The 25984-nt window shown below is 39.2% G+C and overlaps 1 protein-coding gene across 2 annotated transcripts in view; it reads left to right on the top strand.

Annotated features, from left to right (window-relative positions):
• PLEKHG7 (pleckstrin homology and RhoGEF domain containing G7) overlaps positions 1 to 25984 on the top strand; it is an 82429-nt gene that overhangs the window by 21224 nt on the left and 35221 nt on the right. For both annotated transcript variants that reach the window (XM_073651651.1, XM_073651652.1), the window contains 3 exons: positions 439 to 461; positions 20141 to 20268; positions 21090 to 21130. In XM_073651651.1, coding sequence (XP_073507752.1) covers positions 439 to 461; positions 20141 to 20268; positions 21090 to 21130 — 192 coding nt within the window. The remainder of the gene's footprint in view (positions 1 to 438; positions 462 to 20140; positions 20269 to 21089; positions 21131 to 25984) is intronic.

The raw sequence follows: 25984 nt of genomic DNA on the forward strand, positions 1-25984 counted from the left end.
GTTGCGACATATGGAAATTCAGTGATGATTGGGTCATCTTGTCGGAGACAGAAGAATGAGACCAGGTACTGCTCAGTAATTCTTCCACCGATCCAATTTCTTAATGCCAGTTCTATTTCACTTCTTGGCCAGACTGCAAAAAGCCACAACAACTTCAAATACCTGGCCACATAATCATGTCATAATGATTCATTGTGAAACCGAACCACAGTAGCTTTACCATAGACCGGTACAGAAAAGTCAAAGGAACGAGTAATGAATAGAGATAAACACATTCCTCCAAATGGTTTATCTGGTCCACTATCGGCAGAAAACATCTCCCCTGTATCTCCTCCAATACTATTGTCCTGTTCTAGCTCTGATGCCTTAAAATGACCAATATTTCTGTACCAACAAGTCAGACATGACTAAATACTTTATGTTTGCTTTGTTTTTCAGTTGAAGGCGTTCCACCAGTCACGGTAAGTGGGAAAAAAAAAATACATTATTTTTGCTCCATGAGTCACAGCACAGCTGCCAATTGTACCTGTCACTAAATGTTTGTAAGGAGATTCTGCAGTCAAGCTGCATTTTTCTCTTTGCCGAAGGTTAGAAAATGAAGTTGAAATCTGGGCTTGTGGAGCAATATATATAGTACTAATATTTAGTACTGTCCCAAACAGACACAGAGCACTCACACCAGACCCTGTCCCCAATGTGACTCACGATCTGATCTGGCTAAGGCCACGTTCACACGTTGGGTCAGTATTTTCCCTCAGTATTTGTAAGCCAGGAGTCGAACAATCATAGGAAAAGTATAAGGCGCTAATATCTGATAAGTCTTAATGCTTTTGTGCAAATCACTTTATCTGCGGAAAAAATTGTACTTGTGAACTACCCTATAGACTATCATAGATATGAGTGCTATCCATGAAAAACACAGAGAGCATTCATATGAGAAAACTAATATCTAAATGAGCCCTAAGGCTGGGGTCAGGCAAATGTGTAGAAAATCGCAGAAAGTTTCATATAGAAAACTCGGACGATTTTCATATTATAATCTTTATTTATATAGCGCCAACATATTCCGCAGCGCTTTACAATTCAGAGGTGCATATACAACAGTTATAATTAATAAAGTTAAAGATAATACAATAATTAAAGCAAAAATAATGACGACCCTGCTCATAAGAGCTTACAATCTACAATGAGGTGGGGGTGACACAAAGTACAGGGGCTTATTTACAATGATGGTCCAGCCATCTTCAGGGAATCTGGGATAGATAAACCCTGCATGAGCTCATCACCAGCCAGTATCTGTAGTGCTTTTGGGTGAGATGGAGTTTGATGGAGAATTATGTTCAGGGAAATAGTGATTGGGCTATAAAAATATAAAAGGACTTTGGTTAGGGAACGTGATACGTCACCCTAAACAGGTGTGGTTTTAGGGGGCGCCTTAAACTGTAAGTTGCGGTTCGTCCTAATTTCTTGGGGTAGAGGATTCCAAAGAATAGGTGCATCTCGGAAGAAGTCTTGGAGCCGGGAGTGGGAGGTACGGATTAATGTGGATGTTAGTGGAAAGTCGCTTGCGGAGCGTAGAGAACGGGTAGGACAATAAACAGAAATGAGGGAGGAGATGGAGGGGGTGCCGTGCTGTGGAGAGCTTTGTGGGTGAGAAGAAGCAACTTAAATGGGATCCTATAATGTATGGGCAGCCAGTGCAATAACTGACACGGAGCGGCAGCGTCCAAGTAACAATTAGCCAGATAGATGACCCTGGCTGCTGCATTAAGGATGGCCTGAAAAGGGGAAAGTTGAGTGAGGGGGGGGCCAATTAATAGAGAATTACAGTAATCAAGGCGGGAGTGGATCAGGGCAAAAGTGATGGTTTTTGTTGTTTCCATGGTGAGAAAGGGTGGGATTCTAGAGATGTTCTCCAGGTGCAAGCGACAAGAGAGGGCAAGAGATTGTACAATGGGAGGTGAAGGAAAGATTGGTGTCAAACACAACACCCAGACAGCGCGCCTGCTGGCTCGGCATTATTGTGGTGTCACACACGGAGAGGGAGATGTCAGATTTAGGGAGGTGAGTAGACGGCAGGAGCAGAAGAAGTTCAGTTTTGGAAAGGTTGAGTTTCAGATAGAGAGCGGACATGATGTTGGGAACTGCGGACAGACAGTCACTGGCGTTCTGTAGCACAGCGGGGGTGATGTCAGGGGATGAAGTGTAAAGTTGTGTGTCATCAGCATAAAGATGGTATTGAAAACCAAATTTGCTGATGGTCTGTCCAACTGGGGCTATTTAGAGAGAGAAGAGAAGAGGGCCAAGGACTGACCCCTGAGGGACCCTAATAGTGAGAGGAAGACATGAAGAAGTGGAGCCAGTGAACGATACACAGAAGGAGCGGACAGAAACATAGGAGGAGAACCAGGAGAGAGCAGTGTCCTTTATGCTGAATTTTTGGGGTTGTTGGATAGTGAGGAGATGAGGGTGGTGAAGTAGCTCAGTTTAGCGAGGTGAAGGACAGAGTTATAGGTTCTTAACATAAATTTTCATCCATATTGTCACTCGTGTGACATCCATTTGACATCTATGCTTTTACATCAGCATTTTAAAATGTACATGATCAAATACAGTTTCCAAGGTAAAGAATGGCAATGCATCCTTAAAAATCGTATGCTACACAGATGATCCGTATGAGAGCCGATTTTTTTGTGTGGGCCACACCCATAGACTTGTATATAAGATACTTGGAAGATGATAGTGCATGCTCCAATTTTTTCACACATCTGTATAATATGCTTGTCTGAATGAGCCCTAAGACTACATTCGAACATTTTTGAGACATATCCTAGTGCTGTCCGTTTTTTTCTTGGATGGCACACTGGCCCATAGAGTTTCCTTGATCCATGCACACATCAGTAATAAAAATAGATCCATATCTCTGGGCCATGAGACTTGGAGCGTCTCCCATTCTCATCCATTTTGAAGATCAGACCATTAAAGTGTATGGGGATCTGTGTGTATCGGATAACACACTGCAACAAATCGCAGCATCCGTACATCAAATCGCATTTGTCCATGCAAGTCAATGGCTCAGTCAAAAAAAATTGGAGAGCACTCGGATGTCATCTGAGTGTGGTCTGATTTTCACTGACAGAATGAAATTTTTTTTCCATCTTCTCAACATCTGAAAAATTGGATCACACGCTGATCAGAATGTGATTATCATAATCAGCTCGGTCCTCTCAGGTGAGAGAAAATACGGTTGTGTGACCCCCAGCCTAAGTCTGACTTTTAGAGCCTCTTGTAAGAACAGTCTCCTATCCCATTTATGGGAATCCAGAATATGAACTCTTGGTATAATTGGAACAAATATGTTGTTGGTTACAGGATCTGTGTGGACTGAATAACTGATAATAAACAGGCAACGCACAAACAGAAGTAAAATGGCAGCTTAATGTAGCATTGCAAATAAATTATCTCCCGTAATTCAAACAGATTGTATTTGCTGCTGATCTGTTGCCAGAATGGTAAAATACTGAGTTGCCTGAATGTGAAGTGGACTATCCAGTTATATGTGTACACAGCAGCCATATGTCTGCTAGAAGTTACATTAAGATTAAAATGATTTTCCTCTACCAAGAGCAAACAGTGAAAACAGCCCTCAGCCGCCACTTACCTCTCCATCTCCAGTGTCCGGGTGCCGCAGCCACTGATCCTTGGCATTGCTCTGCTGTGTACATCGGCATATACAGAATGCAGTGCAAGGCTTCCTGATAATCTGCGACTCACAGTATTTTATTTCAAGTATTTGGTGGTAGTTCTGCCAAATGTACGGCTCACTGCATAGATGATTGACTGTCACGTCAGGAAGGTGTTGTCTAGTTAAGAAAACCATTTTTATGACTCTATTTGAGCATTCTGGGTGAATAGTCTAAGTCTACTATACAAAACCCTTATTTTTAGACAGAATAAGAGAAAAAATGGCAGAGTAAGTGGCAACATAAAGTTTCCAATCTAGTCATACATTTCCAGGAGGAGGAGCAGAGAAACAACCCCAAGTAGAGTTCTAAACGATGATGCGATGGCATAAGAGCTGACTGGTCCCTCCTTGTTTAGGAAACCCTGTTGTTTATAAAGAAAATTTGCAGCTTAACCCCATGGAGACATCCGCTTACATGTGTGGTAGATCTGCGCCCGCTCCATACAACATGGGTGACAGTTGTGTGACACTGAAGGCAGCCTAGAGTAACTGCCTGTTGTTTGGCATCATAGGAGTTTGTGATTTATGCAATAGACTGCAATAGTATAGAATAGGTTCAAGTGCCCTAAAGGGACTAAGTGAAAGATGCAAAATAAAAAATCCTCCCCCAAAAAAAAAACTAAATAAAAAAATATAAAAGTTTAATCACCCCTCTTTTATGGAAATATAAATGTTTAATACTATATAGTGAAAAAATGACATATTTGGTATCAGTGAGTGAATCACTGTTCAATCTGGTGAAATATTAAAGTATTTATCTAATACTGTGAACACTGAAATGGGAAAAAAAATGAGATGGCAGAAAAACTTATACCACTGTCTCCCAAAAAATGTAAATAAGAAGAGAAACCAAAATGGTATAAATAAAAACTACAGCTCACCATGTGAAAAAAAGCCCTCATACAACTCTATCGAAAAAAAAATATATGATTCTCAGAATATGGTCAATAAATTACAATTTTTTGCAAGATTTTAATTATTAATGTCAAAGTGAGTCTTTCAGCCCAAACTGACAGTATGATTGATAGCACTGGTTTGCCTGAGCTTTCTCAGATAGTGTTTGCTCCAAGCTAGGGCAAAACTGCGCAGTGTGAACCTCTTAATAATAATAATTGTATTTATAAAGCGCCAACATATTCCGCAGCACTTTACAATCAAGCGGTGAAATACACAGACAATAACTTCAATACAAGGTATTAAACAGTTACATTAGGAGTCGGGGTTCAGCTCGCAAGCTTACAATCTACAAGGGAATAGGGGGAAAAATAGATGAAAAGTGCTTGCTATTTCAGGTCTGGCAATTATAATGAGTAGGGATTATCATTATAAAGCTGTATGATCCGGTCATCAGCCTGTATCTGTCTAAGTGCAGCTATCAAGTGCAGTTATCGTGTACATGGAGGGTGTGGAGACAGATTGAATAGGAGGATGCAGATTCTGAATAATATTTAGAAGGAGGGAACAGGGGAAAGTTAGGTTAGTGAGTTGAGGTGATAGTCCTGTCTAAAGAGATATGTTTTTAAAGTGCTCTTAAAAACGTGGAGGTTAGGTATCAGTTGGATCATCTGGGGTAGTGCATTCCAGAGAACTGGCACAGCACGAGAGAAGTCTTGGAGACGGAGGTGCGAGGTTCGGATTATGGAAGATGTTAGTCTCAGGTCAGTTGCAGAATGGAGCAGAGGCTGGAGTAAGATCTGTGGCGAGCCACACATAGATGCACCTTGCAATATGCGTCTTTCCTTATTCATTAAAGGAGTTGTCTGGTCCAAATCGATAAGTCTGCAGTCACTCTGTGTGACTGCAGACTTATGAATCCCATCAGCACATGCTCTGTGAGCTGTGGAGATTCGCCGGTTTTATAAGTAATACATACTTCCGGCCAGAGCCTGTAAAATGGGCGAGACCCTGCTCCATACACTTGTATGGAGTGAGGACACGTCACTAGTCGGGGTGTGGCCTCGCTCACAGAGTGACTGCAGACTTATCAATTTGGACTGGACAACCTTTTCAAGATGCAGACCTCTTAATGAATCAGGAGCTCCAACACGCCCACTCATCAAGACCAGCAAGAGGGGAAGAGAGTCGCCAGTCTTGATGATTCAGGGCATTGTGTCAACAGATCCCTCATATGACTATGTTATTGGAAAAACAAAAAGTTATGGATCTCAGAAGGCAAGAAGGAAAAAAAAAAACAAAAGCAAAAACAATTGGCTGCATTTCAAAACAGTTGATTAGTCAGTAATGTAGCTTTTTGGAATGTATGGGAGTACATATCTCTTGTCAAGTCATCCAAATAAGTGCTGCACCCATCTATTAAGTTAATTTTACATATTATTGCAAATCTGGTTTTACTAGAAAGAGACGGTAGAGAATTTGGAAGCAAATATTTCAAAATACATTTATTTTACTCAATTCCCTCGCAATTGAGAAAACATCATTCAAGTGACCAAAGTACAAGACCTGAGGGATATTCAGACATGGCGTGTTTGTTGCAGAAATCCACGTTCTTCCTATGAAAAAATAATAATGTAAATAGATGGAAGTCATTTAGGGTATGTGCACACAGAGTTTTTTCTAGGGAGTCAAAATAACAAGTTTTCTAGTGGAAACTGCTTCAGGAAATGTTTTTGAAGCGTATTAGGGCAATGTGCACACAACAACTTTTAAACTCAGGTGAACCTGACAAATTCTTCAATTCTGTTTTTTTTCCCTGAAGCCTTTCTTTCTTGCACCCTTTTCATTGGACAGTGCTTAGTTTGGAGTGGATTCCATCAGGATCTGCTTCTCATAAGTGACATGGACTTTCTTTTTTTCCACCAGACGTTTTTCAAAATCTGAAGCAGAAAAAAACACTCAAAACACTGAACTTATGACCAACAAAGTGGTTTTACATTAGTCATGAATAGAAAGAGACTTTCAAGCATTTTTTAGCAATTTTTCAGCAGTTTTTTGGAGCGGACCTAAATACTCCTCAGATAATGCTCTGTGTGCACATAGCTTTAAAATATATTCACACCACGTTTTTTTCATGGCAGTCAAAAACATACATTTTTCAAATGGTAGATGCTTCAAAAATTGTTCCTCATCTCTCTCTCATGATTTTTTTTAATCCTGAAGTATTTTTATAGCATTTTCTGTTGCTTTTTTGTTAACTTTTTTGTGTGTTTTTTAGGGCAAATTTCTGATTTTTTTTGGACATCCATTAAGTAATGAATAAGTTATAATGGGTTTTTTAAGGAAAAAAGGCTTAAAAAGCTCAAAAGGATGCCAGGTGTCTTCATTATGATTTTTTAACTTTCCCAGTGACTTCTGTTGTAAAGTATGGAGTGCCTTCCTAGTGGAAAATGTTAGAAGAACACGTTACTTTTTTTAAATGTTTTGAATTTTGAAAGACAGAAGCATTTAAAAGATACTGAAAAGTCTGCAAATATGAACAGCAAGTCATTTTTCCATAGAAATAAATAGGGCAAAACTTTTCAGAGTTTTGTGATCACTATTTCCAGCATTTTTCAGAGAGAGTCTGCTCAAAAACAGCCGGAAAAAAATGTACTGTGAACATACACTTATAGTTGCAGAAGATTCTGGAACAAAGCTGTCTCATGTGAAAATACATTGAAAGGTAACAGATTCCACAGATGACATATGTGACTGACTGAAGATAATGATTGCAAGCCCACATTCACATGCATACATCAGTATTTGTAAGCCAAAATCAGGAGTGGAAGAATCAGAGGGAAAGTATAATAGAAACAAGTCACCACTTCTGTATTTATCACCCACTCCTGGTTTTGGCTTACAGACACTAGAGTAAAATACTGACCAAATACTCAATGTGTGAATGTGGCTTAAGGTTGTTATTATAGAGGGAATATAAAAGTGTTTTTTGCTGTGCTTGTCTATACATATGGGGTGAACATAAGGTTCCTGATAAAGATTCATGTACATATAGTTTTGTCTTACTTGGAAGTGCGCTTAGTTTGCTCTAACATGTATGCACAAGTTTCTCTCCATTATATCTTATATTCAATACAACTCTTGTTCACACACATTTATCCATACAAATAAACGACATTGCAAAGCAAGTTAAACATACAATTGGTGTGGCATATTTATTCAACAAACAAGAAATATTGCATTATAATATTCCATCAATATTATGTTACATTTCTGCTATGTGTGTTTGATATGATATTTTTTTCAAGTTCCATTTAAAGGGCAAGTTTACACACCCCTGTTAAAATGCCAGGTTTTTGTCATGTAAAAAAACACCCCAACAAGAGTCATTTCAAAACTTTTTCCACATTTAATATCGCCCATAATCTGTACAAATCCATTGAAAAGCAAACTGAAATCTTTTCAGGTGGAAAAAGAAAAATAAAGATCTAAAAAATTGGGGCTGCATTACTATGCAGAATAGTTGCTGAAGTACTCTTTGAATTTATGACAGTATTCAGTCTTTTTGGGTAGGAGTCTATCAGCATGGCCAATCTAGAATTGGCAATCTTGCTCAATCTTCCATGTAGTAAAGCGCCAAATCTGTTAATGCAGGGGTAACTTCTGTGTACTGCCCTCTTCAGGTCACCCACAGATTTTCAATTGGTTTCAGGTCTGGCCTCTGGCTGGGCAATTCCAAAAGATTGATCTTCTTCTGGTGAAGCCATTAATTTTTTTTAATTGGAGGAATGTTAGGGTCATTGTCATGCTGGCAGGTGAAATTCCTCTTCATCTTCAGCTTATTAGCAGAGGCCTGAAGATTTTGATGCAAATTTGACTGATATTTCAGAACTGTTCATAATTTCCTCCATCTTGACTAAAGCCCCAGTTCCAGTTGCTGAGCCACAAAGCATAATGCTGCATCACTGTGGGCTTGGTGATCTTTTGATAACACTGTTCAACAAGGTTTTTGTTTCCTGCATGAAATTGGGTGAATCCTATCTGAATTGTCATGCTGAGTTCAGAAATAACTTCAGAATTGCTCTATCACGTAAGATTTTTGAGAAAAATGCAATCATATGTATGCACTATGCATTGAATACTGTCAAATTCGTAGTGGCATGTGATATTCCGAATGCAAAAGTCAGCAACAGCGATCAAGTGTAGAAATGTTTTGCCATCGATTTTCATTTATAATCACCGTCCGATGATTCACAGACAAGATTCCAACTATAGTCACCCAGCATCGAGGGACTCCACCTTCCATGGTACCGTTTCTCCATCTGGGAAATGTCTTCATGAATCCTTTCACCATGTTCATCACTTACAGTGCTGAGGTTTGGTGGGAAAAAGTCAATGTGTGAATGAAGGAAATGTATTTTAAGTGACATGTTGCACTTCATTGACTTGTAAGCCTGAAGAAGACTTTCAACCTGTTATTCGATAGGTATCAAAGGGTAGACATTTCTATTGTGTGTCAAGACAGCCTTCAAACTTAAGACCGATGAATCAATGAACAGTCGCCATTCCCTGGGTCATGGTCAACTCCAAGGACAGAAAACAATCCAGTAATATCACTGCAAAAAGTGAGACTGTCAGCTCGACTGAAATATATTTGGTCAAATCTTCATGACGACTGCGAAATGATGAAATTTTTGTACCTGGCTGCACCAGATTCCAACCTTGCAACCTTGATCCAAGAAGTTCCGTCTGACTCTTTGATAAACCCAAACCTCTGACCAGATCATTGAGTCTTGCTTGAGATATTAAACGTGGATCAGTTGATATTGATCTGAATCAGCAGCAGCTTCCATCTCTAATGAATCAACCGTCATTTCATCGTCAACATCTATTCTCCACCAGCGGTGGTTTTGGAACTGGCAGACTCTCATAGTGCGCCACTGGTCTAATTGCAGAAGCAAGGTTAGGATATTCAATAGATTTCCTGTTCTTAGAAAAAAAAACGGATACATTCGTCATACAGAAGTAACAATCTGTTATATGTTCCTTCTGCTCCTTCCAGATCATTGGAATGGCAAACGGTATCGATGGTTGCACACCCTTCCGCCAAAACCTCAAACTCGTAGCGCACGATGAGCAGCATATATGAGGAGCCCATGCTCTGTCTTGGTCAGCAATTTTGCATCCAATATATAACTCATACACATTCTTAACAACTGCAGTTATACTCGTTTTCTGGGCTTTAAGGGTATAATCTCCACATATATAATAAAAGAGGTCACTGCTAATGCGACATTGACGCGATATTCTGCAACTCGTTACTTATTAAACAGTTTCGCTCCTTATGAAATTTTCTGCAAAACAGAAGAAACACATGAAGACTACAGCGTCGTTACTGCTGCTATTATATAATGCTACTTGGAAATAGACCAAAGTCTGACAGTTGTGTCTGGCCATGCCTGAGAGTGCACAACTAATGCAATGGATGATTGGACAGAGCTTAAGTGCTGTATATTATAATAAAGAGAGTCCATAATATGAATTTAATTGGTTATTTCTACCAAAAATACACTTCTGAAATAAAAAGTTTAATATATGTGCCAATTTATTATGCACTATGTACAGTCCTTATCATTATAATCCTAAAATGAAAATATCTCGGAAATGGTACGTGCTACAGAAATTCTGATTACATTTCTGAAATCAGTGCCTAAAAATACATACAGTTAACATATTTTAAAACAGGAAACAGAAAAAAGTTAAAATTTGTTGGCCAGTGTATAATGCTTAGGGAGACTTTGCGCCAAACATACATTTTGCTAATGCTATAAATGACACAGAGTACGTCAGGGTGCTATTGCAGGCTCTTCAAGTTACCCTGCAAAATTGATGTGAAGGAGGCCTTGTACTGATATTCACCAAAAGCCTGTGTTATAATCCTGAGCTGCTGTCACAGTTAATCTGATTACTAACAAAACCAGTCAACAATTAAGCGTATGGATACATTTCTATACAGCGGCATCCATTACCCATAGGCTAAAATCCATATTCAACTATGCTATTGCATATTTTTTGTGTGGTATATTAATGTATACTGACCAGACAGAAGCCAACAGGAGACTCTTATGGCCTCCCTTTGACTTATGGACTTGACAAGACTTGTATTTTGGGAGAGATCCCGATGTGTGCATATACTCTGCTGTTACTATACTAGGGACTGGTCTCATGACCGTATCCATTAACGTACTAAACACAATGGCCCAAGAAATACACAACCATGTTTACCGTCTGTGGTTTGTGCAGGATAATGGAAGAATAATTGACTTACCATTGTTAGAATATAGTGAGAGTGGTTTCTGCCTGCACAGTATTTCATATTCAGGAATACTTTCTACAACAACATGCATTCAATATTTTAGACATAAATTTCAATTAGCCTATTTAGATCAAGCACTGCCTGAGGATTAGTTTCATAAATCCTACCCTTTCGCAGATTGAAGAAGACCGATCAGTTTTGACAAAAACAAATATGTCATAGTAGACAAAATTATACAAGTTACCAATTTTTGTTAGAGATATTTTCTGGATAAATTTCATCAAATGAAAATCACAAACATAGTGAATTAATTCACTAATGCAATCCAATGGCCACTTTTGGGATATGTCTCTTATCAGCTTTGCACATCTAGTGGCTATTTTTTTATAACCTAACCCTGCTTTGCTCTTCTCCACAACTTTATCCCTGACCTTCCTGGTGTGTTCCTTGGATTTCATGATGTTGTTTGATCCCTAATGATCTCAAACAAACCTCTGAGGCCTTCACAGAACTGCTCTAGTTATACTGAGAATAAATTACACACCTTTTAACTCAGTTTACTAATTATGTGGCTTCTGGAGGCAATTGGTCACTCAGCATTATATTTAAGGGCATCAGACTACAGGGGCTGAATACAAATGCACATCACAAGTTTCAGATTTACATTTTTAAAATATATAAAAAAAATGTATATTTCCTTCACACTTCACAAACACTTGATACCTTGTGTTGATATATCACATAAAATCCCAATGAAATATATTTAAGTTTTTGGGTGTAACGTGAAAAATGTCACGGAGTATGAATACTTTTTCAAGGCACTGTACATTACATTAATCTGCATCATTTAATAATTTTTGCTTAGATTTTGGTTGATTCTTAATTGCTTCACTTTAATCCATAATTGTGCTTGACTTATGAGAGCGTTGAAAATATTCACCTCTTGCTTCCCATCCAAATGTAATCAATCAGTTATTGTTAAAAGAATGTAAAAGAATTTAACCCCTTAATAACATCTGACGTACTAATACGCGTCTGTGCCCTGGGACTTAAGAGCCAGACCCGTATTAGTACGTCATGGCGATCGCGCGCGCACACAGGCTGTGCGGGCGCGATCGCCGCCGGGTGTCAGCTGATTGTCACAGCTGACACCCGGTACTATGTGCAGGGAGCGGTCACGCACCGCTCCCAGCACATTAACCCCCGCGATGCTGCGATCGAAGTCGATCGAAGTCGATCGCGGCATTGCGGGGGCAAGGGGAGGTGATCGCCGATACTCACCTCCTCTTCCGGCTTCCAGCGCAGTCTGCAAAGGCTTCCCGGGTGTTGCCATGACGACCCGATGTCGTCATGACAACATCCGGGTCACCAGAGAGCAGGAAGATTGCTTGGACATGCGCAGTGCATCTCCAAGCAATCTTCACACTGTGCACTTCTGACAGCCTTCATGGCATAGGGATGGTGCTCCATTCCTGTGCCATGCAGGCGATCAGAAAAAAAAAAGTGAAAGTCCCAGAGTGGGACAAAGTAATAAAGTGTATAAACTGTGTGAAAGTGGAAAAAAAAAAAAAAAAAAAATGTGCAAAAATATTATAAAAAAATAAAAAAAATAATACACCAAAAATAAAAATATAATGTACCCATCAATAAATATTATTATAAAAAAAATAAAAAAAAAACAATAAAAGTACACATATTTGGTATCGCCGCGTCCGGAACAACCTGACCTATAAAACTGTCCCACTAGTTAACCCCTTCAGTGAACACGGTAAAAAAAAAAAAAAAAAAACCAAGCAAAAAACAATGCTTTATCACCATACCGCCAAACAAAAAGTGGAATAACACGCGATCAAAAAGACGCATATAAATAAAAATGATACCGCTGAAAACGTCATCTCGTCCCGCAAAAAACAAGCCGCCATATAGCTCAATCAGCCGAAAAATAAAAAAGTTATAGCTCTCAGAATAAAGCGATACTAAAAAATATTTTTTTCTATAAAATAGCTTTTATTGTGTATAAGCGCCAAAACATAGAAAAATTATACAAATGTGGTACCGCTGTAAACGTACTGACCCGAAGAGTAAAGCTGCCTCATCAATTTTACCACACGCGGAACAGAATAAAAAAAAAAAAAAAAAAAAACAATTCCTGAATTGTTGGTTTTTGTTTATTCTGCCTCCCAAAAATCGGAATAGAAAGCGATCAAAAAATGTCACGTGCCTGAAAATGGCACCAATAACAACGTCAAGTCATCCCGCAAAAAACGAGCCGTCACATGACTGTCTGCCAAAATTTGGAAAAATTATAGCTCTAAAAATATGGCGATGCAAAAACTAGATTTTACAAAAAATGCGTCTTTTAGTGTGTGACAGCTGTCAGTCATAAAAACCCCATATGATTCTGGCATTGCTGTAATCACACCGACCCGAAGAATAAAGTCGTCTAATCACTTATACCGCACAAGGAACGGCGTCAAAAATAAACTCTTGAGTTAGGATTGGGCTAGGGTTAGGGCTGGGTTTGGGGCTAGGGTTGTGCTGGGGCTAGGGTTGTGCTGGGGCTAGGGTTGTGCTGGGGCTAGGGTTGTGCTAGGGTTAGGGCTGGGGTTGGGATTTTTTTCAAAAGTAAGAAAAAAAGATGACGATATGGCGACTAGTGTTGAGAGCAAGTGCTCGCTACTTGAGTTTGCATCGGGTGCTCTGGTATGCATTTAGTATCGTGGGTATTTGAGTGACATGCTCGAGTCTCTGCCCCATATGCTTCGCGGCCAAAAAACTTTACGGGGATTGCCTGCCATGCACGAGCGATCCCCGCATGTTTTTTTTTGGGTGTCTAATAACCGTGAAACATGCGGAGCAGGGACTCGAGCATGTCACTCGAGCACACGCTGTACATGGTGCATACCTGAGTACCCGATGCAAACTCAAGTAGCGAGCACTTGCGCTCAAGAATAATGAAAACTTATTCAATATGATGACCTAATGTAAACAAATAATGTGCCGTACCTCTGGGTTCAAAATGTTCACTATACACCTTAATAAAATCTTTGAGGGGTATAGTTTCCAAAATGGGGACACTTGTGGGGGAGCTCCACTGTTTAGGCACATCACGGGCTCTCCAAACGCGACATGGTGTCCGCTAACAAATTGAATGGAAAATCGGCTCAAATTGTTAGCGGACGCCATGTTGCGTTTGGAGAGCCCCTGTGTGTCCAAACATTGGAGCTCCCCCACAAGTGACCCCATTTTGGAAACTAGACCCCCCAAGGCACCTATCTAGATGCATAGTGAGCACTTAGAACCCCCAGGTGCTTCACAAATTGATTCGTAAAAATGAAAAAGTGAAAATAAAACACTTTTTCATTTTTATGAATCAATTTGTGAAGCACCTGGGGGTTCCAACTGCTCACTATGCATCTAGATAGGTGCCTTGGGGGGTCTAGTTTCCAAAATGGGGTCACTTGTGGGGGAGCTCCAATGTTTGGGCACACAGGGACTCTCTAAATGCAACATGGTATCCGCTAACAAATTGAATGGAAAATCGGCTCAAATTGTTAGCGGACACCACATTGCATTTGGAGAGCCCCTCTGTGCCCAAACTTTGGAGCTCCCCCACAAGTGACCCCATTTTGGAAACTAGATCCCCCAAGGCACCTTTCTAGATGCATAGTGAGCACTTGGAACCCCAGGTGCTTCACAAATTGATTCATAAAAATGAAAAAGTGTTTTTTTTTTCACTTTTTCATTTTTATGAATCAATTTGTGAAGCACCTGGGGTTCCAAGTGCTCACTATGAATCTAGATAGGTGCCTTGGGGGGTCTAGTTTCCAAAATGGGGTCACTTGTGGGGGAGCTCCAATGTTTGAGCACACAGGGACTCTCCAAATGCAACATGATATCCGCTAACAAATTGTCGGCTCAAATTGTTAGCGGATATCATGTTGCATTTGGAGAGTCCCTGTGTGCCCAAACATTGGAGCTCCCCCACAAGTGACCCCATTTTGGAAACTAGACCCCCCAAGGCACCTATCTAGATGCATAGTGAGCACTTGGAACCCCTAGGTGCTTCACAAATTGATTCGTAAAAATGAAAAAGTGTTTTTTTTTTCACTTTTTCATTATTACGAATCAATTTGTGAAGCACCTGGGGGTTCCAAGTGCTCACTATGCATCTAGAAAGGTGCCTTGGGGGGTCTAGTTTCCAAAATGGGGTCACTTGTGGGGGAGCTCCAAAGTTTGGGCACAGAGAAGCTCTCCAAACGCAATGTGGTGTCCGCTAACAATTTGAGCCGATTTTCCATTCAATTTGTTAGCGGATACCATGTTGCATTTAGAGAGTCCCTGTGTGCCCAAACATTGGAGCTCTCCCACAAGTGACCCCATTTTGGAAACTAGACCCCCCAAGGCACCTATCTAGATGCATAGTGAGCAGTTGGAACCCCCAGGTGCTTCACAAATTGATTCATAAAAATGAAAAAGTGTTTTTTTTTTCACTTTTTCATTGTTACGAATCAATTTGTGAAGCACCTGGGGGTTCCAAGTGCTCACTATGCATCTAGATAGGTGCCTTGGGGGGTCTAGTTTCCAAAATGGGGTCACTTGTGGGGGAGCTCCAAAGTTTGGGCACACAGCAGCTCTCCAAACGCAACATGGTGTCGCTAACAATTTGAGCCAATTTTGCGTTAAATTTGTTAGCGGACACCATGTTGCATTTGGAGAGCCCCTGTGTGTCCAAACATTGGAGCTCCCCCACAAGTGACCCCATTTTGGAAACTAGACCACCCAAGGCACCTATCTAGATGCATAGTGAGCACTTGGAACCCTCAGGTGCTTCACAAATTGATTCATACAAATGAAAAAGTGTTTTTTTTTTCACTTTTTCATTGTTACGAATCAATTTGTGAAGCACCTGGGGGTTCCAAGTGCTCACTATGCATCTAGATAGGTGCCTTGGGGGGTCTAGTTTCCAAAATGGGGTCACTTGTGGGGGAGCTCCAATGTTTGGGCACACAGGGACTCTCTAAATGCAACATGGTGTCCTCTAACAAATTTAACGGAAAATCGGCTCAAATTGTTAGCGACACCATGTTGCGTTTGGAGAGCCGCTGTGTGCCCAAACATTGGAGCTCCCCCACAAGTGACCCCATTTTGGAAACTAGACCCCCCAAGGCACCTATCTAGATGCATTGTGAGCACTTGGAACACTCAGGTGCTTCACAAATTGATTCATAAAAATGAAAAAGTGTTTTTTTTTTTCACTTTTTCATTGTTACGAATCAATTTGTGAAGCACCTGGGGGTTCCAAGTGCTCACTATGCATCTAGAAAGGTGCCTTGGGGGGTCTAGTTTCCAAAATGGGGTCACTTGTGGGGGAGCTCCAAAGTTTGGGCACACATGGGCTCTCCAAACACAACATGGCGTCCGCTAATTATTCAAGCAAATTTTACAATCAAAAAGTCAAATAGCGCTCCTTCCCTTCCGAGCCCTGCCGTGCGCCCAAACAGTATTTTTTCCCCAAATATTGGGTATCTGCGTGCCCAGGGGAAATTGCACAACAAATTTTGGGGTCCATTTTTTCTTGTTACCCCTGTGAAAATAAAAAAAATTGGGTCTAAATTAACATTTTTGTGAAAAAAGTTAAATGTTCATTTTTTTCTTCCACATTCAAAAAATTCCTGTGAAGCACCTGAAGGGTTAATAAAGTTCTTGAATGTGGTTTTGAGCACCTTGAAGGGTGCAGTTTTTAGAATGGTGTCACTTTTGGGTATTTTCTGTCATAAAGACCTCTCAAAGTGACTTCAAATGTGATGTGGTCCCTAAAAAAATGGTTTTGTAAATTTTGTTGGAAAAATGAGAAATCGCTGGTCAACTTTTAACCCTTATAGCTCCCTAACAAAAAAAAATTTTGGTTCCAAAATTGTGCTGATGTAAAGTAGACATGTGGGAAATGTTATTTATTAACTCTTTTGTGTGACATATCGCTCTGATTTCAGGGCTTAAAAATTCAAATTTTGAAAATTGCAAAATTTTCAAAATTTTCGCCAAATTTCCGTTTTTTTCACAAATAAACGCAAGTGATATCGAAGAAATTTTTCCACAATCATGAAGTACAATATGTCACGAAAAAACAATCTCAGAATCAGGGGGATCCGTTGAAGCGTTCGAGAGTAATTACCTCATAAAGTGACAGTGGTCAGAATTGTAAAAATTGGCCTGGTCATTAACGTGCAAACCACCCGCGGGGCTTAAGGGGTTAAACATGTCCATTGTTCAGTCTTATCTACAGTTAACCAACCAATCAAGTCCCAAAGTCCACGTTAATTTTTTTTGTTATTTATTAATCCCATATTAATATATCAATAGCATTAAACAATTTAAGATATTTAAAGCAGTTTATGAGATTAGAAAATGTTAACAATGCAATGTCAAAAAAGATTTTGTGTAGGAAAATTCAAATTTTTTTATGTTGAATACAACATAAAAAAATATTGAGTGTTGGAAAAACTTTATATCTTAAAAAGTATAATTTAAATTCACAAACCATGTCAAAAGGCTTTCATAGACAATAGTTTCAAATGACCTCTACATCCTTAATTATAGTTTGATTTCATATTGCAGTCCAGCCCAATAATTTCCTATGATAAATTCTTAAAATGATCAATGAACATAACCAAACCGTATATTTTCGGTCTGAGTGCTACCCATGGAAAAAACTGACCCCACATGGACAGCACTTGGACCAATATTAGTGAATTAGGCTATTCAGATCAACGTTTTTTTCATATGGACCAAATGTCCGGGTGAAGAAAACATAGCATGCACTACAATCTGATTTTTACAGATACATTGTAATGCTTAACATTGGAAACTGTTTTTGGTCTAGTAAATTTTATTCACTGCTGATGTATAAAAATGAATGACATAAAAATGGCATACAGATGAAAAATATTTTTGGGGGAGAAATTTTCTGTGCAAACTTAGGCTTACAAAAACAGGAAGATGGCTTACAAAAAGAGGAAGGGTCTTACTAATATTATAGAAATGAGAATGATTGTTGATAATTTAGTATGCATTGCTGGCAAGTTCTCAGCAGTTTGGAGGGTAGGTGGTTTACTTCCTTCCCATTCCTCCATCAATGTTGATAAGATATCTGGCTGGGTCAGAAAGCTAATGGTTCTCCAAATGAACAGAAAGTTACATATCACATTCTACTACAAATTTTCAATGACATGGTTGTGAATAATTTGGAAAACATCAGGAATTATACAGGCAGTCCTTGACTTACGAACATCCAACTTACGTATGACCCCTAGTTAAGAATGTCGGATGTTCAAAAAAAAATGTACTCACAATGTACTCTCCAGCAGCCCTCAGGTCCTCTTTTTTCTGTCGTCGATGGAGGTTTTTTAGGCCTTTTAACTATAGATCAAGACTCCCGGCCACTTAACTGCTGGAGCTCACTGCACATCATAATGTTGTATCATCATTCCAACCTTATGATGCACAATAAGCTCTGGAATGGACAAAGCATGGAAAGAGGAAGGCTAGACGGTGAGCAGCGGGGCAGCCAGAGAGGTGAGTATTGGTAAAAAAAAAAATAATAATACTCACATCACCTTTTCGGCTGACCCGTTGCCCACCATCTGGTCCTCTTCTTTCCTGTGTCATATCTTGCAACTCTAAAACAATGTCACAAGCAGGTGACCTTATGAACCACAGTAACCTCCAAAGGCTAGGCGTGTCCCTAAATCCTGGTCTATAGTGAAGAGGCCAGAGATGCTGCGTGCTATGGTGGAAAGAAGTGGACTAGATTGCGGGCGGTGATCATCTGGGTGGCTGGAGTGGTCAGTGGTGAGGTGAATATTAGTTTGTTTGTTTTTTCTGGCCCCGTTACAACCTACATACATATTCAGTTACGAATAAATCTACAGAACACATATAGTTCCTAAAGTAGAGACTACCTGTACTGATATGCAAACTCGGCTGATGATAAAATTATGTAACTTTGGTATGAAATTTATAATTTAAATGACAGGTACAGTAGGTACTCAATGTCAAGTATACAAAACATAAAAGCTTTCAAGGGAAAGCTAAGAATTCCAGACCTTTTCATCTTAGATGGAATTTTAATAAATAAGGAATACACAATAATCCCCATTCATTGGAATCTTTTGTGCTAGGAAGTATTCAGAGTAAAGCTTTCAAGTAACTGTGTTTAAAGTTAATTAACACATGTCAATCAGGGAGAATTAACTATGTAGAAATTACTTACAGTGTAAGACCTAGTGGAAAACCTGAACTTTTACATTTTTGCCTTGTTCCCTACTGTTACCCGTCGCTGACCAGATCTGGATAAAGGCATTTAGTGGTCCAATTTGGTAATAATAATATTGGTTTTACACCATTTTCTAGTTAAGACTTTTCCAAATTGTATACTTAATGCATGAACAATAATGATAATGGAGACATATCTGCTGGTTGGCTGCCGAAATGTAGTATATACACTGTAGGCTGATGACTTCCCTGTGGACAAGTGGGTCATACTATTTATTTTCAAGTCTGGTACAAGTACCAGTTTACGAGACTTTTTTATATAGTGAATTAAATGTGGATTTCATAGGTAATAAAAGTTAATGTGCACAATATATCATAGTAGACTTTTCATATGCAGACTGTTCTTTAAAAGAAATCTGTCATCGAGTTTTTGCCTCCAAATAAGACAGCAACATAATGTGGAGAAAGAGATCCCGATTCCATCAATGTATGATTTAATAGACTGCTTGCTGAGGTTTTGATATAATCACTGTTTTATCAGCAGGAGATTATCACTATAGGGCTAGCAAACCTGCTGCCATGTAGTCCAACCACGCCCCCACCACTGATTGGTAGTTTTCTGTATATGCAGAGTGCACACAAAAGCTGCAAATCAGTGATGTGGGCGGGGTCAGTGTTCAGAGAACTGATAGATCTGCAGCAGCTAAAACAGTGATTTTATCAAAACAGCAGCAAGCATCCCGGAAAGTAATACATTACTGGAATCAGGGTCTTTGTCTCTACATCATGCTGCTCTCAGATGTGGTAGAAAAATCTGGTGACAGATTCCCTTTAAGCATGATCCTCCAGTTCATATTAACTGATAATGTGAATATAAATAAGTGAAATATAATCTTCTTTTATTTTCAAAGGCAGAGTGAACGAAGACGTAGTTCTGTGGTATTAAGTATACCTGGACTGGAAGTATTCCCAGGAGATCTTTTGGTATCAGATGGCGCCTCTGACTACATGTATCAGGCTTCATGGCTTCCAAATAGTGGTATGAATATGTCAAAACTGAATCAGGTTATGGAGATTTATTTTCCACACTCATTGAATTGTGCTGACCAAGGAGCAGAGGAAATTGAGACAAATTGAGTTTTGGCTAATCATGATAGAGAACGCTTCAGAATTGCCCTAATGTAACCTACTTGCCCTCAGAATTTTTTATTATTTGCACTGATATGCCTCCAATTATGCTGACCATAGGTTAGGTTCAAAGTGCTGTGTGCGGCCCTCTCTTCTGCCAAGTCCATTAGTTCCTGAATATGTTACAGAACCCTACTTGATCTACCAACTCTATTCTCTATCCCTATAGCTTAATACAGGTGAAAAGGAAATTATAAATGCTGATTGTTTTTTCGCCATAAGCAAAAATATTATAAAAACATGAGCTCCTAGTTCTGCTATATCTGGGACGATCATCATAATGTGTTAGTTATTCCTGTTTATAAGCATTAAAGTGATTACATGAGATTTAAAACGTATAGATTTGTCCGCCAGTACTATTGTTGTCCCTGGGCTACGTCTATTATATGCTTATAGCCATTGCCTCCAAAATGGGTGGAATTGGCTACTTTGGACAATTCAACTATTGTGCATAATGTTACCTCTGAACCTACTGAGAACTACACATAACCAAGCATCAAGTAATGCAAGGGCTCTTATGGAAGGCAACCAACCATGTATGTGTGTGGATAGATACTAATCACATTTTATACACCTATTACTACTAGTGTAAAGTTCTCCATTGAAAAGCCAATATCGTAAACATATTCATGTCCATGTCATAGTACAAGCTGCTTTTCTTTTATTAAATAGACGCCAAGAAACCAAAGTGGCCTTTCTCTAAGAAAGCATCGGTAAGAATTTCATTTTTTGTCCATTTATATATTTTTCTACATTGCTTTAGGCCTCATTCAGACATCAGTTTTTCGTGTACGAGTTCTATCCATCGTTTTCACAAAACTCATACCTACTATGGTAGTCTATAGAGCTGTCCACAACCCCGAGTTTTCTGCGTTTTGAGTGGTCCGCACAAAATCACAAACCGATTTTGATTTGCGTCTCAGATCAATCTCACTAATGTAAGTCTATGTGTCCATGAAAAAATCAGACAACACTGGGAAGCCATCTTTGTACTGTCTGCATTTTATAGTCTGTTTGAAATGAGAAGCCTGAGAAAGCTTCACAATTTTTTTTATCATCTGAGAAAAATTGCTGAAACTCTGATGGTAATATAAGCAAAATAGCTGATGTCTGAATGAGGCCATAGTTCTCATAATGTTAAAAATACACTTTCTAGGCTCTTTGGATAATCATGGTTTTAGTTATGTGCTGGGAATCTGATCTCTCCTGACATAATTTAATTGATGTTTAAAGCTTATAGCAGGTGGTTGCAATTTCAATCTTTGAGCCACAAAACACATTTGTCCTCCTAGACATTATTGTGGCCTACCATGGAAATGCTTAAAGAGTAACCATTCTTATAATTTTCATTTTATAAATCTATAGTACACATGAAAATAAGAAACTTTGTAATATATCTTATCAGAGAAATCTGCTTCTTTCTCTACCAGGATTGATCAGTCATTATAAAAATTCTCACTTCTCAGGTAAAATCTGTATTCAGCGAAGACAGACTTTCCCTTTACTGAGATAGGAGATGGCAGCTGCTACGATTAGGATTATATTTGTAAGACGGGACAGAGCCTCTAGCTCCTCTCTACTTCTCTCTAAACTCTACATAAAATCTTATCCACAGGAACTGTCATCTCCTGTAATTTAACCCCTTTACCCCCGAGGGTGGTTTGCACGTTAATGACAAGGCCAATTTTTACAATTCTGACCATTGTCACTTTATGAGGTAATAACTCTGGAACGCTTCAACAGATCCTACTGATTCTGAGACTGTTTTTTCGTGACATATTGAACTTCATGATAGTGGTAAAATTTCTTCGATATGACTTGCGTTTATTTGTGAAAAAAAATGGAAATTTGGTGAAAAGTTTGAAAATGTAGCAATTTTCGAACTTTGAATTTCATGCCCTTAAATCAGAGAGAAACGTCACACAAAATAGTTAATAAATAACATTTCCCACGTGTCTACTTTATACCACAAGTTTGGAACAATTTTTTTGGGGGGTTAGGAAGTTATAAGGGTTAAAAGTTGACCAGCGTTTCTCATTTTTCCAACAAAATTTACAGTACCATTTTTTTAGGGACCACATCACATTTGAAGTCACTTTGAGAGGTCTTTATGACAGAAAATACCCAAAAGTGACACCATTCTAAAAACTGCACCCCTCAAGGTGCTCAAAACCACATTCAAGAAGTTTATTAACCCTTCAGGTGCTTCACAGGTATTTTTAATGAAAAAAAGTGAAAAAGTGGAATAAAAAAATGAACATTTAACTTTTTTCACAAAATTGTTACTTTAGATCCCAATTTTTTTATTTTTTCAAGGGTAACAGGAAAAAATGGACCCCAAAATTTGTTGTGCAATTTCTCCTGGGCACGTGGCTAGGGAAGGATCCGCATTTGACTTTTTGAATGTAAAATTTGCTTGAATAATTAGCAGACGCCATGTTGCGTTTGAAGAGCCCCTGATGTGCCTGAACAGTGGAAACCACCCACAAGTGACACCATTTTGGAAACTAGACCCCTCAGGGAACTTATGTAGATGTGTCGTGAGCACCTTGAACCCCCAGGTGCTTCACAGAAGTCTATAACATGGAGCTGTGAAAATAAAAAAAATCTAACTTTTTCCATAAAAATGATGTTTTAGACCCAAATTTTTTATTTTCACAACTGTACAAGGAGAAATGGACCCCAAAAACTTTTGTGCAATTTCTTCTGAGTACGCCAATACTCCATATGTAGGGAAAATACACTGTTTGGGCGCACGGCAGGGTTCAGAAGGGAAGGAGCACTGTGTGACTTTTTGATCGCAAAATTGGCTGGAGTTGAGAGCGGACACCATGTCACTTTTGGAGAGCCCCCTGATGTGCCTAAACAGTGGAAACCCCCCACAAGTGACCCTATTTTGGAAACTAGACCCTTCAAGGATTTTATCAAGGGGTATAGTGAACATTTTGAACACAGAGGTACGACACAGAAATTGATCACATTAGGTCATCATATTGAATAAGTTGTCATTAGTCTTAAGAGCAAGTGCTCGCTACTTGAGTTTGCATCGGGTACTCAGGTATGCACCGTGTATCGCGGGTGCTCGAGTGACATGCTCGAGTCCCCACCTCGCATGTTTCACGGTTGTTAGACACCCAAAACAAAACATGGCAGGCAATCCCCGCTCATGCATGGCAGGCAATCCCCGCTTGTGCATGGCAGGCAATCCCTGCAAGTTTTTTTTGGCTGCGAAGCATATGGGGCGGAAACTCGAGCATGTCACTTGAACATCCGTGATACTCTGTGCATACCCTATGCAAACTCAAGTAGCGAGCACTTGCGTTCAACACTAGTCCCCATATCGTCATCATTTTTTTTTCTTTACTTTTGAAAAAATCCCAACTCCCAACACAATGCTAGCACAACCCCTAACCCTAGCACAACCCCAACCCCAACCCTAACCCTAGCACAACCCTAAATCTAGCACAACTCTAACCCTAGCACTACCCTAACCCTAGTACAACCCTAACCCTAGAGTATATTTTTCATGCCTTACCTCCCAGGGGCGGTATAAGTGATTAGACAACCTTATTCTTCAGGTAGGTGAGATTACAGCGATGGCAGATTTATATAGGGTTTTTATGAGTGACACTAAAAGACTAGTTTTTACATCGCCATATTTTGAGAGTCATGTGATGGCTTGTTTTTTGTGGGATGAGTTGACGTTTTTATTTGTACCATTTGCAGGCATGTGACATTTTTTGTTCGCTTTCTATTCCGATTTTTGAGAGGCAGAATAAACAAAAAAACAACAATTCAGGAATTGTTTTTGTTTTTATTTGTTTTTTTTTTATGCCGTTCCGTGTGTGGTAAAATTGATAAGGTAGCGTTATTCTTCCGGTCAGTACGTTTACAGCGGTACCACATTTATATCGTTTTTTATGTTTTGGCACTTTTACACAATAAAAACTATTTTATAGAAAAAATTATTTTTTTGCATCGCTTTATTCTGAGAGCTATAACTTTTTTATTTTTCGGCTGATGGAGCTGTATGTTGGCTTGTTTTTTGCGGGACAAGATGACATTTTCAGCTGTACCATTTTTATTTACATTCATTTTTTTTATCGCTTGTTATTCCATTTTTTGTTTGGTGGTATGATGATACAACATTGTTTTTTTTTTGTTTGTTTTTTACCGTCTTCACTAAAAGGGGTTAACTTGTGGGACAGTTTTATAGGTCAGGTCTTTCCAGACCCGGCAATACCAAATATGTGTACTTTTTTTGTTTTCTTTTGTTTTTTTTCATAAAAATATTTATTGATGGGTACATTATATTTTTATTTTTTGGGGATTATTTTTTTCTTTTCTTTTTTTTAAAATATTTTTACAACTTTTTTTTTTTTATTTTTTTTTTCACTTTCTGACACTTTTCTTACCTTTACACTTATCCCACTATGGAACTTTCACTTTTTACATTCTGATCTCCTGTATAGCACAGGAATGCAGCACCATCCCTGTGCTATGCAGCCTGTCAGCGCTGCACAGGGAGAAGATACTTTGATAGCACACTGCGCATGATCAAAGTATCTTCCTGCTGTCTGGCGACCCGGATGTCGTCATGGCGACATCCGGGTCACATGACAACCAAGGGACCCGGCCACAGACACCGCGGGACGCCGGAGCGGAGGTGAGTATCGGCGCTTACCTCTTCTTGCCACTGGAATGCTGCCATTGACTTCGATCGCAGCATTTCTGGGGTTAATGTGCTGGGAGCGGTGCGGGACCGCTTCCAGCACATAGCACAGGGTATCAGCTGTGACAACCAGCTGACACCTGGCGGCGATCTCACCCGCACAACCTGTGTGCGGGCGAAATTGCTAGGGCATACTAATACGTATCTGGCCCATAAGGCCCAGGGCACAGATACATATTAGTACGCCTTGGGCCGGAAAGGGGTTAACAATCTGTCTTCACCGAGTACAGATTTTTGACCAATTTTGAAAATGAATGATTAGTCCTGGCAGATTTCTCTGATAAAATACATTGCAAAGTTTCTTAATTTCATGTGTACTATACATTTATATAATAAAAATTAAAGCAATGGTTACTCTTTAAAAGCAATTTGTCATTAGGATCAGCCCTCCTAAGCCATTTATATGGGCATGTAGGTCATAGAAAGCTTAAAAAAAAGATTCCTTAATATCTGCAATCCAGTGTCTTATTTCAGAGAAATGTATGTTTTTCTTACTATGTAAATGAGCTGTTAAGATCTATGAGCAAATCTCCATGAGCTTATTTTAAATTAAATGGAGCATTAGTAGTGTGAGTCATTTAGATTAGAAGAGCGGGCTGTCAGTCATTATGTCTTACACTGGTAACACTCCATTTCATTTAAAATAAACAATGGAGGTACACTCTTGGAGAGATCTATGCCCCACCCATAGATCTTAACAGCTCATTTACTTATTAAGAAAAATGTGGATTTCTCTGGAATAAGACAACAGATCACAAATATCAATGTATCATTTTATTCAATTTCCTATGACCTACATGCTCATATAGACGGCTTAGGAGAGTTGATCCTACTG

The sequence above is a fragment of the Phyllobates terribilis genome, unplaced genomic scaffold (assembly GCF_046119375.1).
Source record: "Phyllobates terribilis strain yellow unplaced genomic scaffold, ASM4611937v1 Scaffold_11__3_contigs__length_659146591, whole genome shotgun sequence".
NCBI lineage: Eukaryota > Metazoa > Chordata > Amphibia > Anura > Dendrobatidae > Phyllobates > Phyllobates terribilis.